Source organism: Homalodisca vitripennis, chromosome 2 (genome assembly GCF_021130785.1).
Source record: "Homalodisca vitripennis isolate AUS2020 chromosome 2, UT_GWSS_2.1, whole genome shotgun sequence".
NCBI lineage: Eukaryota > Metazoa > Arthropoda > Insecta > Hemiptera > Cicadellidae > Homalodisca > Homalodisca vitripennis.
The window spans coordinates 36,022,886-36,042,276 of record NC_060208.1 but is presented as its reverse complement, the minus strand read 5'-3'; the positions used below and the strand labels follow the sequence as shown (position 1 = coordinate 36,042,276).

The 19,391-nt window shown below is 32.9% G+C and overlaps 1 protein-coding gene across 1 annotated transcript in view; it reads left to right on the top strand.

The window, feature by feature from the left end:
• Positions 1-9,973, top strand: part of LOC124355586 (maternal protein tudor-like) — a 121,980-nt gene extending 112,007 nt beyond the window's left edge. Inside the window, 1 exon segment of the mRNA XM_046806748.1 lies at positions 4,918-9,973. Coding sequence (XP_046662704.1) covers positions 4,918-9,154 — 4,237 coding nt within the window. The 3' untranslated portion in view covers positions 9,155-9,973.
• Positions 9,974-19,391: the final 9,418 nt, after the last annotated feature.

The window sequence follows — 19,391 nt, the reverse complement described above, 5'->3', positions numbered from 1 at the left end:
AAAAAAATACTGTTTTTGTTTGTTAGTTTTGTATGGATTTTATCACTTTAAACAATGATGGGAAGGAGCTTCCTTATTTGATAAAAAGTTACTTGAATTCAAACATTACCATTTTTGTTTTATTATTTGTCTTTCTCAACTTTAATCCATCTTCATTAGATGTTTTCAGAGACAGCTGAGTCTTGTACAAATTTCAACTACCAGTTGCTTGTACACCTTACCTATGTCTAGGAGTCTAGCTCAGCCTCTAAGACTAGGCCCTCTTGTCTGATACTGTATCTTTCCTCTTGACACCTCAGTCATGTACTAAAGTTCTGCTCTTTATGAAAGGTACTTCACATGCCCACTAATTTGGTTTCAGTCCCTTTCTTAGCTAGGGCATCTGCTAACTTCCACTCAAAGTATAGGCATCTAGCTCCTTTTAAAGAAGCCTAATTGTCAGATAGTATTAAACTGCTAATTATTCAGCACTTTTTGATATATTGTGGATAAGCCTTTTGGTCAAAGCTTCAATTAATTGCTGACTTCTGCTTGGAATTCTGTTGTTTGTTTACCAATGGCATCACCATTCTGGTTCTAATCCGTATATTTCAAACCCTGCCCTTTTCAAGTGTGAATGATCAGTATAATACTTCTCACCTTTACTCTTTAACCCTTTGAGTGCCACAGCGTCGCTAATTTTGACGGTACGAAAAGTGCATAAAGTGCCAGCGTTGCCAATTTTGACGTTCCAAACTATCAATAAATACGAGTTTTATGTTGTTTCTCTACTATTTTATCTGTGAAACTTATGTTGTTTGGGTACTTATCAAGAAGCCACTATTTTTGGACGAGTTTTCCTTATCGGGGACAAAATAAATTACAGTATTAAAAACAACTGACTTTATTTAACCTATTTTGGAATTTACAAGTTATTACGACAATCAATTAAATCAAAAACTATAAGAACAACGTTTCATTATTCGAAAATGTCGTCATTCGTGTGTCTATTTGGAGATTATTTGGAAATAGGTAGTATGACTCATCGAGTATTTTTCGATTTATTATGGAAGAAGGAACATATAATGAAGTTTATTTTGATCTCTGATAAGGAAAACTCGTCCAAAAATAGTGGGCTGTGATAAGTACCTGTATGATAATTCTGTCTTCCAGTCACGCGTAGCGGAGGAGTACTGTGTTGCATAACGGCCTTTCTTGTTGTTTATGTGCCGATAACCAAGCATTTGAGTAAATACAAAATAAAATAGTAACTTATACAGTATTTTACTGTATTTCTTTACAAAAGTAATGTATAATTTGAGTTGTGTTCAAGCGAAAAACGTGAATTTTCAATGTAAATATTATTAGGGTTGTTATTTAGTAAATGTAAACTTTTATGTAAATATGTTAGCAAGTATTTGCTTCTAAATTTACTAATCATATTTATTTGTGTTGTATTAATGTTTTATTAGATTTATTGGGAAAACTACATCATTTCTAAGTAATTTCTAAACTCTGACAAATAAAGTACAGTTTATAAAATGTCTGTACCGGGCAGCATTTTGTTAATACATATAATGCCATGTTTTTAAAATTCTAGAATAAGATATTACACATGGGTTTTATTTAGAATCATATGGCCTTTATCATGGTATAAAGAAAAAAAATCTTAAAAATATACCGTATACACACAAATTAGGTCGAAACTTAACTTTTTATACAAAAGTAAAAAACTTTTTTTATAAATACTGAAATTTTTATATTTTTATAAATCAAATTTTATTTGTAACAATATGTATCATATTCTGCAGTTAATAAGAAAAAAAACAACAACAAAATGATGGAAATCTGTTTGGTAGTTATTTTACAACAGCTTTTTTCCCAAAAGCTTACAAATATGCGAAAAACAGCGTGGCACTTTATGCATATACCTTCGGAAAATACCCGTGGTACTCAAAGGGTTAACCCTTCAACGCACTATTTAATTTTAACTGAACACCCCCTAAGTGGTCCACTTAATTTCTTGTTTTTCACAGTTTTGTGACCTATACATACATTAAATGATTTTCTGTTAAGCCTATACTTGTAAAAGTGATTGTATTGCTAAAATATAAGTATACCCATACAAACATGTACAAAATACCATTACAAAAATTTGTTAAGACATGTTTATTGGAAGTTATTTGCTGTACTTATATTAGAAATTTGTAACTGTGTGATATGTCTTGAATCAGTCATCTAGGCATAGGCCAGCCTCACATTGGGGACATCAGTAGATTTTGTCCCTTCTTTTGCCATGTTTGTAGCAAACCACACATCTCCTTTGAAGCTTTGCTTTTTTCCCGGTTGGTGGAATCTTTTCAATAAAATGTCTTTCAGTTAGGCGCATTGGTGGAGGCTCAGTGGTCTGCCTTGAACTGTTCTTGGTACCTCTTGTTGAAATCTTTCCAAAATTTCTTTTACTAGGCCTAATGTAAATGTTAAGTGATCAATATTGTTATGTTTTGACTTCCAAATGATGTATGAGTTCAGAATTGTAATGTTTAGCATATGCTTGAAGACTTTCATGTACCATGTAGTACCTCTTTTCCTTTCCAGTAGATAGTTCTCTAGCATTTGATCTCTAAGGTCCACACCCCCCATATTCTTATTATATTCTACTACAATACCAAACATAAACAAACAAATAAACAGCTAAACACAAACAATAACATCGTCATGCCAGCAGACAAAGTCGTTTCACAGTCAATTGCGTAGTTAGAAACAGCTGACAGCAAGCGCCAACTTGATCAATGTTTTTCGTCTACTATAAACTACATGTTGAACGGCTTTCGATACATAGGTATCGATACACCGATAGTTAATTTCATCATCTTTCCAACGATGTATAACTCGAATGTATTACACCGAAATATATTCGTTATAAGATCGGACTGCGCAATGCGTACAGCGTACGTCGCAGGCCGAGTTCAGCGGTAAACACTAGACGTATGGCGTACGTCGCGGTGCGTCGAAGGGTTAAAGAAGACACTGTATGCTTTATCTAATGTAATACTTCTTTATTTCTCTATCATGTACTTAGACAAGTTTGATAACATTTTGGCATCACAAAATGTATGTATTATTGTCAGTAAGCCATTCCGAGATAAGTTTCATCACATTTCTACTCAATTATACTACATTGCACTTAGTCTAACTGATCTGTTCAACTCCTGTCGCAGAGATGTACAGCCTCCTGTGTCACATTTGTAGGGTGAACCTAATTACTCTAACACTACTAATTGTATAAACATCATTAGCATGATTCTTCGTGAGGAGCTGAGAGTGTAAAACAAAGTTATTGTACAAAGGCAAAGTGGCTTTTCAATTTTTCTGGTATTTTACAGAAAAAATTTTTTTTGGGATATCTTAGGATAGCTAGGTTAAATGTATTAGTGCCGTATCACATGTTAAAATGTCACATTATTGTACTCAGTTTGTTTACAAATTTATTATTCTTAGTTTTTCTCGTTGCCCTCATATTTATCCATAATATTAATGTAAAATGTTCACCAACATTCAGCCAAATCTGATGGAGTGACAATGTACCATCATCAAACTCTGTGTTGAAGATTAATGCAAAATTTCAATTCTATAGGTCAGTTTGTTCTTGAAATATCATGTGGACAGACAAAGTTTTTGAGATTTTTTTCAGCCCCTCAAGTCATAGTCTTTTTTTGTAACTCTTAGGAAAAACAAAAAAAATTGCAAAGAACAAAAACAAAACTACTTTTAATAATCTCTTCAGTGATCACAGATACAAACAAAAGTGAAACAACCTTCAAATAAAAAAATATTTGTAATAGAAACAAATATGTGGTGCTAACAATAAGTTAGTTGAATAAAGGAGAACGGGAAATCATCACAGCTTTTTATTATCTGTTTGACATCTTTTTGTAGGTCTTATCTTTATCTCACTTCCCTAGTTCTGTTGAAAATTCTTGAGATTTTAAACACGATATTTAACCCACACCTGATTGATTCATTTGAAATAATTAGGAGTTGGCAGTAATTATCTTCATATTTTTGTAGTAAAGTTGTTTTTAATTCTGACAGCGATATAACATAGGGTACATATAATATAAGGGCTAAATTATATGATAGTAGTTTTTTTTTCTCTTAGGACAAGAAGCTTATGAATTGCACTTAGTCCTATAAGAACCTTAGCACTGCTGTTTCCGGAGTGACAGGATATTCAGGATGGGTAAGGTTAAGGTGTAGGGGCCGCCTCCTATCGAGATCCATGAGGAAGAATTAGGGTACTAAATCTCAAAGCCATGTCTCCCGGAAGAAGGGGAGGCCAGCTCTGAACCAGCCTCTCCAGTCAAAGTAGGCAGGGGGTGGCACACCCTTATTGAGGCTAGCAAAGAACCTCTGAGGTTAGGGAAAAAACCCCACCAACTCCAACAGTCATCTCTCGCAGTAGACTAGACCTATCGAATTGCCCTTGAAACCCAGAATCTCAACATTTGAGGTTAGTGATGTGCCGCTCATGGACATTTGTAAAGTTACCCAGATTTAAGTGACATCAGTTTTTGCTGTGGCCAGTGATAGGTTCAACTGAAAGGTATGAAACAGCCAGAAGTGATCTCTGCTGGGTTTATGATAGTAGGTGTATGTTTTATAGTTAGTGATAATGAAGTTGGCAAACAATAAGTTTTTTCTTTTTTTTGTCACAACACTTTGTAATGATTTGTTTATGATTATTTTTACCTAGATTGTTCTGTATTAGTTGTCCACCTGAGGAAGAGATAAGATTATAGATCTCAAAACGTAGCGTTACTGGCTTTTTGTATCATTGAACAATGGCAATTTTCAGTGTACAAATTCTTTTAATTTCTATACTTCTTGTTTAAGTTACAATAAAAGTTTTTTAATCTCTTTGTTTTCTCTGTTTAGCTTACAAGTGACTGTATACGACAGTGAAGGGCAGTTGTTGGCTCTCCAAGCCAACGAAACACCTGCTGTGGCCAAGGTCTGCTCCATGTCAGTTCTCGGGACTAACCAGAAAGTATGGATAGCACATGCAAGTGACAACGGAATCTTCCTCCACAAAGTTGCGTTTGCAGACTCTCTTTCTCAACTTTTACAGGCTCTTTACGAATTTTATAATGTATCTGAAAATGTAGAACTTGAGTGGGCAGAAGGAGATCTGTGCTGTGCCAAGTCAGTAAATGATGAGCAGTGGTACAGAGCTAAAATTTTGAAAACAGGAGACGAAATTAAAGTGCAATATATCGATTATGGAAATGAAGAAACCTTGCCGATTTCTAACCTGCGAAAACTTGATCCATCTTTCTATACTCCTCACACTTTTGCCTTGAAGGTATCTCTTCATGTCAGTTGGCTAGTGCCAATGGAAAATCTCCTAGAACTCGCAGGAGAGACAGAGTACAATGCTGTGGTCCTGAAAAGTGATGCTGGATGGGTTGTTGAATTGGTGGATAGCTCTGGTCAGAGCCTGACAGAAAAGTTGGTTGAGCTCGGTTTTGCAGTTGCGCTCGAAAACTCACCATTCAAAAGAGTGGTTGAAGGAGGACGATTTGTGGAAGGATCCAGTATACCGATATCAGTTTCATTCATTGATTCTCCTCTACAGCTGTGGATCTTTGTTGGGGACGATGTTGAACTGGTAGAAGCTCTTCAGGACAGACTGCAAGAAGCTGCTACTAAACTTCCCTCTCTTGAAGAACCGAGTGATATTTTTGCAGCAAAATTTTCAGATGGGTTATGGTATAGAGCTGTTAAACTGAATGATTCTTTAGTGAGATTTATTGACTATGGAAATTCTGATACAGTAGATATGTCTGACATCAAAGCCTTATCTGCTGATTTCCTTGAACACTCAGAGGGATATGCTGTGAAAGTGGAACTCCCTGTTGCAGATTTTACTGAAGAAGCTACAGGGAGACTTGAAGAACTTTTAGTCTCATCAGAAATCGGTTCCGAAGAAGAAGTTGTAGCACACATACTTTCAGTTAAAGAGAATTCAATTGTTGCAGATATTTTGAAAGGTGGTAAAAGTGTAATTGACATTTTGGTTGAGGAAAAATTAGGTACTCGGTTGCACACTGTATCTTCAGGTTTTATTAGCCACATGAACTCTCTTAATGACTTTTTCATACAAGAAGTAGGCTGTGAGGAAAGTTTAAAAACTGTTTCAGATACCATGTTAACTGCTGAAAGTTTTGATCCTGTTTCCCAGATCAATGTAGGTGACATTGTTGCAGCTCTTTACACTGAGGATGGCTTGTGGTATCGGGCCAGAGTAACCAAACATTCTGATAATGAGACTGAAGTTCTCTTCATTGACTATGGAAATTCAGCTACAGCCACTGATTTCAGAGTATTGCCATTGGACTTAGCATCTAGATCACCTTTGGCTAAACACTGCACTTTACAAAAACCTAATGGTGTTATTACATGGCCTGAATCAGCATTTGAGAAGTTTATAGAAATATCTGCCGATGGCTGTACTCAGTTTGAATTTAATTCATTAGACCAAGAAGATCCAGCTACTGTAGCTCTAACTTGTGGTGGAAAATGTGTGTCTGAGGAACTGAAATTATTTTGTGATATTGTTGTAGAGGATGCGAAAGTTCTTGACAGTGCATCCAATGAATATACAGATTATGACAAAATGGTATACATTAGTCATATCAACAGTGCTTCTGATTTCTATGTTCAGTTAGAAGGAGCAGAAGCCGAGTTAGATATATTAAAAAAAGAACTCACTGATGTTAGTTCATTTGAAACTTTGGAACAAATCAAAGATAAAGAAAAACTTGTTGGATCATTGTGCGTTGACGATGAACAATGGTACCGTGCCAAGATATTAAACACAACAGAATTGGGTTCAGAAGTGTTATTTGTGGATTATGGAAACTCTGCTATAGCCACGTCATTTGTAAAACTACCAGAGACTTTGGAAATAAAATCACCTGTAGCAATTCATTGTGCTCTTGGAAAGACAAGATGGCCAGAAGAAGCCACCAACCACCTTGTGGAGTTAAGTGGAGCAGGAAGTGTACCATTTGCGATGAAGATTTTAGAAGAAGGTTATCCTAATATAGTTAGTCTTATGCTAGAGGGAAAGGTTATTGAAAAAGAACTTTCTGACCTGTTTGATCAGCCATCAACAGAAGAAAAAAATGAGGTTGAGGAATTTGTTGATCCAGATACACTACCAACTGAAATTGGAAGCAACATTGTTCAATCTATTGAACTTGTGTATTTAATACATGTCAATTCACCTAGTGATTTTTTCCTGCACACAGCTGAAGCTACTCAATTGGTAGAAGAGATCAGCGAACGCCTCATAGCCGCAGAAGATTTTCCATCTATTGAAGAATCTGCAATAAGCCAGGGAAAGATGGTCGCTGCTCAGTTTGACGAAGATGTCTTGTGGTACAGAGCAAAAGTGATTGATCACTCAGAAAACGAGACCAAGGTGCTATTTATTGATTATGGTAATACAGCAAAAGTTGCACGTATGAAAAATCTCCCTGAAGACTTATTAGCAACACCTCCACTTGCGATGCACTGCTCATTACAGATGCTGGGATGCAAAGAGTGGTCCGTAAAAGCTTGTCAAACATTTAACAAATTAGCCAATGGTGAAGGTGTTACCTTTAGCCTGGAAGTTGTATCAGAAGGAGAACCAAACACAGTTGTACTTTATCTAAATGGAGAGTCGGTAGCAGAACAGTTGATATTATTAAGTGGGTTGGTAACAGAAGAAGGTACAGATAATGCAGAAGAACCATTTGAGGCTGCTAGCTTACTAGATGAAGATGAACAGAAAGACCTGTATGTCTCATCTTCTAAAGAATGTACTGGTGAAATAGAGCAGGGTCAGGGAGATGTGGCTCATGTGAGTATGCCTTCAGATATTTCAAAAAAAGATGAAGAGATTCATGACATGAAAAGTTCAGTTGTACAACCACCTAAAAGCCAGGATATTCCATTTGATATTTCTGAAGATAAGAGCATTAGAATTGTAGAAATCAGTCATTTTAATAATACAAATGATTTTTATATCCAGTTCAATGATGACAAAGACAGTTTAATGCAGATTGCTGATGAAATGTTTGAAGGAGAAAATTTTGAAAATATGCTGGATTCAGAAGAAATTTTAGCAGCTAAATACACAGTGGACAATTTATGGTACCGAGCAAAAATTCTTAACTCAGACAAGCATGGTTCATCAGTTTTATTTGTGGATTATGGTAATGTTGACATTACAAATGAATTTCGAAAATTGCCAAATCATCTTGCTGAAATAAAACCATTAGCGAAACATTGTTGTTTGAAGTCCCCCAGGGGATACTGGACAGAGAGTACAGATGAAAAACTGTCATCCTTGGCAGGCATAGGTGGTTTCACTTTTGATATGAAAGTAGTAGAAGAAGGAGATCCTTGTGTAGTAGACTTTTTTCTTGATGGTAACTCATTGTCACAAAGATTCTGTGAACAGGAAATTACGGAAAAACAAGGAGAAATGGAAAAGATTATTTTACAATCAGTTGAAAACCAAATATCTGAAAATGTAGAGAAAGATGTGGAGAAAATCACAGATGAATTAATTTATAATGCAGTTAGCTCGGGTAACAGTGAGATGGTGGCCCCTTTTGCAGAAGAGTCACAATTAGTTGGCGGTTTGAAGTCCAACCAGTCTGAAGTTCAGACTCCCGAAATAAAAAATAAACCGAATGACGAAAACAAAAAAAATGTTGAAGAAATCACGGACGAAATAGTTTTGAATGCAGTTACCTCAAGTGAAAGTGAAGCAGAAGATAAAAAAGTCCACATTGATGACTTGAAGAGCAAACGGTATGAAGATGTGCCGATTCATGAAACAAAACCTACTAAATATCTAAATGAGAAAAAAGAAATTCTAGACAAGACAAGCCCAAATAGTTCTAACACATCAAATGGTGTTGATGAAGAAGACTTTGAAGATTCGAAGAAAAATATTGTTACAAAGCATGTAGATAAACAGATGGACATTAATGTTACCAAAGAAGATGTGGAAACCCCAGGTAATACTTCACCATCCACTCCTCGGAGGTCAGACATTGATGAACACATTGTTCCCGGCTGTATCTCAAGTGGAAAGCCTCCTGAGGAATCATAAAACCCATTCCATATATACATACAAAAATATCAATCCACATACTAATAATCCAATGTGTTATTTTGTTTTCATTATAACGTTATTCATTTTTAACACCATATTTAATTAAAATGTGTATGTTTTTTATGTATAAATTATATTGCAATATGATGTAGGGTTAGTTTCACATTAATCAGTGCTTTTCCTTTAAGGTGTCCTATAGCTTTATTCAGATTTCACTTGCTCATTCTAATGTTATGTAACAGTTATTTACTTAGAATACTGTACTTCAATTTCACATCATTTGGGCCTCTTACTTGAAGTACAGTTATCATCATATGGTAGATTGGCAGTGTTTGTTCACTGTAGTAAATTGTCATAATAGAAATTCAAATGAAACATACCAGTGAAATTATATATTATTATTAGTTCATAAGACATTAGCTAGTTATGTAAAAATGTAAATATGTTAAAATTATGTTCTTGGTTTTTTTTACTCATGTTCCTTTATTATATTGTTTATCGGTCCATTTTCTATTTGAATAAGCTTCAAACAATTTGTTTACTTTCATATTTTAATCTTTAAAATTATTGTTGGACATGAGTGAGTATTATTTTTTATGATGATGTAGGTGCTTTAGTGTTATTTTTGGACTTCTATCTTGATTTTTAAAGTCTGTGATTTGTACATAGAGTTCCTGAAATTAACACACCTTTTCATATAAATTGTAACATTGCAGTAATTTGTTACTTTTTCAATATTTATTTTTATTACTATTAATGAAAATTCTATGGCAGTTTACTATGTTTTTTAAGTAATAAAACAAGTTTTCATAAACATTTGCGTATTTTTTCATTCTACCCTTAGCCGTCTAGCATGGAAAGTGGCTATAAACTTTAAATTTAAATATTTTATTTTGTAAATGAAATAATTCTTCATTACAATGTGATTAATAAAAATATACATATTTTATATATACACACATGACTTCACCGCGCCTGACATGTGTGTCGGCCGTCATTCAGTGAAAGAATTGCAGCGCAGTTTTCAACCTGCAAGTCCACACATGTCCGCACCAACACCAGACCATTGTGGGCATGGTGCAGTCTAAGAGCTGCATCAGTCATGAATATAGAAAAACTTATCAAAGAAGTAAGGAATTTTCTTGTTATTTACGATCAATCAAGTGAAAAATATTGGAGTGCAGAGTACAAGGAGAACGTGTGGAAGAAGATAATAGAAAATGAGGTGCTTGGAGAAGGTTAAGTATAAATTTTAATGGTTTTGAAATTTAATTCTGTGTAGATTACAGTTGCGTTCTTTGTTTTAAAACTATTTAAGGAAACATTCTATTTTATTAAATTATTTAGTATACTAACTCTACATCCTGCGTTCGTGTACAAAATCATAATTATTGATAATAGTATTAGGCATTCTTTTAGAGTAAACTAGTCATATTTTCTTATTGTACTAAAATTACAATAAGTTTAAAACTATGTTGTACATTAAGTAATTTTAAACATCTAAATTATACTTATGTAAAATCTAAAGTTTTTGGTAATTGATAAATAACAAGCATATATCTATTTTTGCAAAATTCTATTTATCTTTGATGTATTTTAAGTTACTTGATAGATGTATTCTGGTATTTTGTATGGGTCATATTTACAATGTTTCTGTACATTTTAAATTTTTTTATTCTTTTCACTACCATACAGTTAAAATTAAGATATTTTATTTACAATAAGATTTTAAAGTACAAAAAACCCAAGTTCTCTAGTATATATATTTTACAAATATTTACTATGTTTCACCAATTATTAAAAAAAAACTTGCAACAAGGCAAGCTCTGGCCACACTATAAATAAGTTCTTGAGTTAAAATAATACAAAAAATATCAAATATACTGTTTATAGTGTATTTGACCGAAAAATCACTGCAATGAACAAGAATAATAGGTTTAACTTAATTACATTTAAAAACATAAACCAATATTTAATACTTGGTTTATGTATACTTGCTATCGAAAGACCTCACAAAAATAAAAGTATTAAATATTGGTTTATGTGTTAAAATGTAATTATGTTAACAGTAGCCAATATAAGCTCCATCTTCAACAAGAATAATAGGGATAAAAACATAACCAAAATAATGTTATTCATAAATTTTACATACAAGCTGATTGTACCAAGCTTTACTGTAGGATTTGCAGCGTTTCATTCACCACAGTGGTTAATAAAAATAACAACATTCTTTATCTTCAGTAATAATAATTTGCTGAACATTTTTTTAGTATCTGTCACTTAGAAATCCAAAAGAAATATGTTCTTGTTTAAACAGTGAGATTGTTACCCTCGGATTACGTACGGACATGTGTGGCTTCACGATAACCAAGGTGACATTTGGTTGACTCACATGTTGGGCGCGGTGTGGGTATGTGTGTCCCGACCTCTATTCAACTTCGTTTGTGTTCTATTAAATAATATGGGAATGGAATAATTTTACTTTGCAGACTGGCAACACTGCAGTTAGGAAGGAGAAAATTATAACATTTTCAACTCACTGAGAGTTTACTCAAGAAAAACAAACAGTTAGTTTGTTGGCTATTTATTTTGGCTAGTACAACGTGAAAACTTAAAAGCAAAATCACTTAGATCTTAATCAGCTCTTAAGTCCACCATACTGGCAACAATATTCATTATAGTCCCTTAAAGACAATGATAAAATTGTGACCTCATTTTTCATCATAACGTTATACGTGTACAGTGCTACATTTTCAAATTTTGAGACACCAGGCCAAGTTTTTGTGAGCCCCCTCTCCCAATTGTTTTATGATGATTATTTAAGTATATACTTTACTTGTGATGACAGATTATTAGAAAAGCTTATAGAATGAAAAGAGTGTCTTTTTAAAAACAATTTTAAACTAAAAATAGAAATTATGTGTATTTATTCTTTATTTATGGAGAGTATTTCGTAACCTCACAGTATTAATAGTTGTGTGTGATTTTTATGTTACGATGTACTAAAAATATTAAAGGACATTTTATATTTCCAGCTCTGTATATTGCTTTTGTTTAGTAAATATAGTTTTATGAACTAATCATTGAATAGTAGTCATTTGGTAATTAGAAATTTAACATTAATCATTCTTTAAGAATAAATATAATAAAGTGTCCTACATTGAACTTTGTGAGTTAAAAACAATGCATTATAATTCACGTTAAAAGGGTAATAGGATTGAAAACTACTTTTTTTGTTTATGTGTTACTTAAAGCCTTATAACTTAAAACTGATTCACTTTTAGTACATAGAACTAACAAATTATACACATAATGCAGCTATGGTGAGAAGGGTTGATTTAATGTGAATGTTGAGATTAGCTCCAGTTCACCTTCCTCTTCCTCTCAATTGTGCAGCTGATGAGACAATGAGAATACCTCTTCACCTGGATTGCACTAATTTTTTTAGTCTGGGTGTCTCTGGTGACGAAACGATATATTCTTATGAGCTTCTTCGTTTTTCGTCACCTACTATTTGTGAACCCCTTCAGATGAACAAGACTCCTGATTTCAGGAGTCAAGTCTGCAACAGCATCAGATTTCAGGTGCTGCATTTAAGAGGAAGGTGAACAGGAGTTAAACCCAACATTATTAACAAATTAGAGTTGTAACTTTTGATTAGATGGATTACCACCAAAAACCTAACATACAACAACACTATTTCTCTCAGCAAGGAATTGCATATTTAAATGAATCTTTCATTAACTACTCTTGGATCAAAAGATTTAGATGCCTGAGTTTAAAAGTTTTGCACAAACTAACCATTAGAGCTACAGTAACGAGTTACATTAAAAGTTAGCTTGTTTATTTCTACATTTCAACACATGCTGTAAATAATTACAATAACAATAATGTTAAGTTTTTAATCTCAATAACTTTAAAATTCATAATTCAGAAAGTTGTGATCTTATTAAAAACACAAGACATTTGTGTATGCAAAATAAGTTAAAGTCTATTGTTTTTTTAATGTGTATTTTAGACCTTTATAATAATGTGAATAAAGTAATTATTAAACGACCTAAGGTGGTTTAAAACAACTTGGCATTGGTCATGTTATGGAGCTCTTAAAGTCATTGCCGATACCTTGGCCATCTAATTTCGTAATCTATTATACGAAACATTTAATTTTTAACACAGATATAATGAATGGATTTTGTTAATTTACCGAGGCCAGTGTCTGCTCATTGAAATGCGCACACTGCCATACTGTCCAGAGCCGTGTAGCCATTGGAGAACCACTTTATTGCTGTACTGTAAACAAAGATATTCTAATTGCTCTACAAAGTTGTAACAGTTTCCTTTTAATGATTAATCTCTTTCATATGGAAAGAAATCTTTTGATAATCTCTGACTTGTAAATTGAATCGAACTTTGTGGGGTTTCAGTCCACATCTCTCAATTTCCGGTTAAGTGCTCCTATACCTTAGCTAAGAGACAGTCGAATTTTCATTATCAAATATTTCTTGTTAAGAATTTTAAAGCCAAATTACAATGTTGACATGAAGAAAGTGGTCAGAGATCTACTTTATCGCCGTGTGGTAGATGATTCGTCGGATTTTGAAATGGTAAATTTTAACAATTATTTTTATTTATAATATGGAAAGACGTTCTGATAATCTCAGATTCATAAATTAATCAAAACTTATGAGAGGGAGTACCACTCTATTGCCGCACTGTAGACCAAGATATTTGAATTCTATATACATATGTGATACCTTAAGTGTGGGTCCCCTTTAGAATGAGTCCTAGTGGTAAATCCGGCACAGAAACGATTGGGCTTGTCTTATTTTAAAGATATGATAAATACTCATCCAAACATTTTTTAGTTTATTTCAATTTATCGTATTTTTTTTAGCGAGTAGCAGAGACTGTTTTTAGAAAACTCATACTGGAATAGTTGTCATATAGAGACAACTAAAATGGAAATAAACCCAGATTTTACAGTGGTTTTCCAAGAAATTTGTCAGAAATCACTGACGAAGTGGTTTTATTAACAATGTTCTTTGTTAGGTTAATATGTCATTTTGAAGTTAATGAGGTGCATAACTAAAATATATTATATAGAAAATTAATATATTGTTTAAGACTTAAGCATTTTGGTTAGAACAAAACATGGTAACTGTTTACTCAGAAATTGTAGGTAATGTTTTCATTACCAATAACTACTCAAGTAAAAAAATATTTTATATCTACTATAAAAAGAACTTGTAAGCTATTTTATTAGAAAAGGTCAACAATAAAAAAAGATGTTTCAAATAAAAAGTTTGTTATAGTTATGCAGAAAGTACTAATATTAATGTGTTATTTTAATGAAGATATTAAAGTTAGCTAAACAAAAATTATTTCTTTTTTTAAATGCTGCAGATTAAAAATAAACTTTAATTTAGGTAAACAAGTCAACAGTCACATTTACGTATTTATGCGATTTATAAGCATTATATACCTACCACAGCAGGAGTTACCAAAGTTGTGAATACTGATTATTACTAAGACTAATGATACATAAAATGGTTTATAAATGTGGTAATACTAAATGAGATAATAAACAGTATGGCAGGACATGATTTAACATCAGTTCTATTCCAAGTTTTATAGAAACAGATAATATACCATAGAAAGAGAAATTCTTTGTTTAAAGTTTGTTAGTGACAATGGAAAGTTTGATAGGATGAAAGGTTTCAGGAATTTGGCATCGTTATATGTTACAAAATGTATAACACAGTATTTCAAGGATTGAACTTCTCTTTGTCAGGTGATACAAGTTTATAAAAAAAGAAGAAAATATGGGTCAAACATACCTGAAAGGCAGCAACCTCCGGGTTCTGTGTTTTAGTCCTAGGCCTTAGTGTCATGGTGTGTGTAAGAATTTTGTTGGTTAAGGTTTTTTTTATTGTTAAAATCTTTTTAGGTTCCTTGTTATTTCTTTTTTTAATACTGGACTCAAAATGGCATAACCTCAACCAAATGGTGACAGCGGTTGGTCTGCTAATTCTATGTATGAAGTCTCATAAAGTTTGCTTTTAAAGAAATTCTCCTCGTGGTGTATTATGAAAGAGAAATGTTATGTTCTTAAGTAATAAAATTATGAACTTGCTACTGATTTAAATCTTCATTAAACACAATCTAGATGGAATGGCTATAAATAGCTGTCAACTGAGTTATTTTTGCAAATGAATTTGTATTGAAATACTTTGATTAAATGTTTTATACATATGAGTTTTGTTAAATAAGAAACTTCGGCCTGAAACAAAGTTTTAATTCACTTGGAGTTTTCTGAACCTACAGTCTAACCACATGCAACTTTCCCCATTCAATAATTGTTTGTCAGTTGCATTTTACATATTTCAAGCTTTAACTGTCTTGATTATAGTAGGACATCATAAAATAAACTGTTGAGTTTTTTCAACTTGCATATCAAATCAAATAATTTATTGCCAAGGACAAAAAAACATTTTGTATTAGCATAGCCAAGTATTTTTAAAGTGAATATTATCTACATTCTTATGTCATAAAACTCATTTACAGTATACAAACAATGCTCAATAAGTACATTCTTTACATACAATTGAAATATATTATATTCTAAACTTCTAACATTTAAATGCAGATGATTGAAACAATTTATGGCATTGGACTTAAAACTTTGTTGAGTTGAGAATTAACATTGCTCCTTCCTTAAATTATCCTTGAATCTTGTATTATAGCAGTGCACCTCAGAATGACTTTTAAAATTATCAATGTATTTTTTAACATATAGCAAACAATAATTATAAACATATAGACTAGGTAAGGATAAAACTTTCAACTCTTTAAATAATAATTTACAATGTGCTCTAGGCCTAGCACCACACACTAGTCTAATAGCTCTTTTTTGTAGTACAAACAAACACTGAGACACTGAACTGTTTGCCCACAAGATGTTACCATAAGAAAGATATGTATGTACAAAACTACAGTAAATTAAAAGAAGTACTTGAGAGCTGACGATTAAACTTAACCTTCTAATCATAAAAATACCTCTAGACACTTTTGGAGCAATATATTTAGCATGAGATTGCCATTTAAGATTTGACTGGACCATTATGCCAAGATATTTAATTGTTTGAAAAGTATTATTCCTTAAAGATATAACAAGATCTTGAGTTTTAGTCAAATTAATAGATAATTTATTTACATCACACCACTTAGCCAAAGCATCAACTTTTGAAGCAAAAACATCATCAATATTAGCATTTTGAGATTTCATGCTAGCACAAATATCGTCAGCCTACAGAAAACAAGCAGTATTATTATCTTCAATATTACAAGGCAAGTCATTTACATATACCAAAAAAAGCAGAGGTCCCAAAATTGAACCCTGTGGTACACCTGGTCAACATTTCTAAAATTAGATAAATTGCCTTTAAAATAAACTGACTGTGATCTATCAGTAAGATAAGATTTTATAAAATTAATCGACTTGTAATCAAAACCAAGAGCTTCAAGTTTCATTAATAAGATATCATGAGATACTGTGTCGAAGGCCTTTGAGAGATCAAAGAACTTTGCACTAATATGCACACCATCCTCCAAACCTTCCAGACAATCCTGAATAAAAGCAAGGACAGCATCTGTAGTTGACCTTTGTTTCCTGAAACCATATTGTTGTGTGGAAAGTAGTTTGTTACTTTCTAGATATTTTATTATTTGTAAACTAATTAATCTCTCAAAGACCTTTGACACAGCAGGAACAAGTGAAACAGGCCTAAAATTAGCATATTCATCTTTGGCACCTTTTTTATGAATAGGAACAACTTTTGACATTTTCAGTTTATCAGGAAAAATGCAATAATCAATACATTGATTAAAAATGTCAGTAAGAACTTCAGAAACCAGATAATTACTCAATTTTAACATTTTAGAACTAATATTATATACATCAAAACAATTTGAATTACTTAAGGAGTTAATGGAAGCAAAAACTTCCTCGACAGATACAGGGTTACAAGCAAAAACAGTAGGTACATTAACAGAAGACAAAAAACTATATACAGATACATTAACATGAACTGGCACATTCTCAATAATTTCCTTAATACTACTGATAAAAATTGTGTTAAAACCTTCAGCTGTCAGTGGACATGTCTTATCATCTAAACATAATTTAGGCTTACTATTTAGATTGAGATTGTTATTAATAATATTCCATACTTCTTTAGGTTGATTCACTGAATTTGAAACTAATTTATTATGATAGGCTAGTTTAGCACTTCTAACAGATCTTAAATATAGGCATCTTAATTCTTTGTATCTAATTTTTAGGGCTTCACAACCACTTTCCTTAAAATCATAGTGAACAAGTGTAATATCATTCTCAACCAGCCAAGGTTTGTAATTTAAGCATAGTAACTCTCCTACATTTTGAATCCATTAAATTATGTTAGTTATGGTTAATGTATTTTTAGATAAAAAAAGAGGATTGTTTGCATCTACAAATGCTAAAAAGGAGTATTAGAAAGAATCTGCTCTTCAACTAATAAGTTGCAACTCTTTTCAAACCTTATGTCATGGGAGTATCAAAGAAAACAATAAAATAATGTTTAATGTATTAAACCTTTTTGTGGGTATTGTTTTAAGAGCAATGATAGAACGTATTCATTAACTTTAGTAAGGCCAGATCCTTAAACTTGTAATAAAAGTTACAATGTTCAGTAGTTTACTGGAGTAAAAGTTAGAGCAGCAAACTTATCTCTATAGAAGAATTGTGGTTGTGAAGCACCATATTTTGGATTTAAAAAAGCATGTGTTGGAAACCAAATTTGTTATATGTCCTGTGTTTCAAGTGATTCTAAAAGTACTGTGGTGATATGCAAGTCAACATATATACACATCAGTAGAGTTCACTTCAGTACATTCATTTCTGTCAGTAAAACATGTGATGTTTAGGCCTACAGCAAAAACTGGTTTCATTTACATTTGCACAACCCGTTGGATGCATAGGAATGACACACCACTAACTAATGTTAATATTTTGGAATAAAGGGATAACTTTATTGTATATAAATCAAGTTTACTGCAAAGCTTAATTGTATTGTAGTGCTTGATCATTTATAGGTCAAGTTTACTGCTGAGCATTAGTTGTGGATAGCTATTTTAACATGCTTGCCTAAAATTGAGATAGAACCCTCTGCTATTTGCTTGGGCTGGAATAAAGCCTCCTCTTCTTTTATGGTAGCATGGCTGACCACAAACTTCACATGATTGTTTGTACTATGGATTTCAGCAGGAAGTGGTCTCAAACCTCACCATAAATATCCTTTTAATGACAATTTTCATCACATAAAGAAGAGTCAAAATAAAATATTGAATAAGAATTCAAATTAAATCCTACATTTACGTTCACGACAATGTTTAGACCTGCCTAGTTAAACATCATGAACTTGCAAAAAATAAATGAAATCGCCTCTTATTGAGAGTGTTTCTCAGTTACATCTGGTTTTCAGAGCAACTCTAGTCACTTACACTCATATGTAATTGTATTGTTAATTACTATGTTACAAAATATTATAATCCCTAACAAGTTCCCTTAAAGCATGCTTAACCGTTCTTGGGACAGCATTTTAAGGCACCCAGAGAGGCCATTGTACGATTGTCCCAAAGTAGGAGAAGCCCTTTCTGCTACCTTCGAGTTTTACATGGAGCTGACGGTCATTACGTGTTGCGTTGTGAGACAGCATCCCAAAACTTTAGCTTCTCACGTAAGTACTATGGTACCTGGCGAATCAGTACTTTATGAGTCATGCAGCAAGTCAGGATTCTACAAATCATATCCATTGGGAACACTTCGACAGCATCTCTGTCGGGAGACACATTATCTTATCGTCATAATGAAAAGATAACATGGACAGCTCTATTGTGTAGACGCTGAATTCTTTGATTATCTTCCCTCTAAATGTTATTCATATAGGCAAGATAACAATAATAAATTACTGTTAGGACCAATGACTGAACTAGCTGCAGTTTTGTTGAACCTGGTAGCAGATTCTGACCCTGTACATACCCCTCAGTCTTCTCATAACACACTGGATACTGTGAGTAACGTGATTAGAGAAAGACAAATCCCTAAGATGACTCTGTGCCTTTACTTTGGCACAGACGGACAAAATCTAATCACCAAGCTTAACCTTAATATTACTCACGGTAAGGACCTAAATCA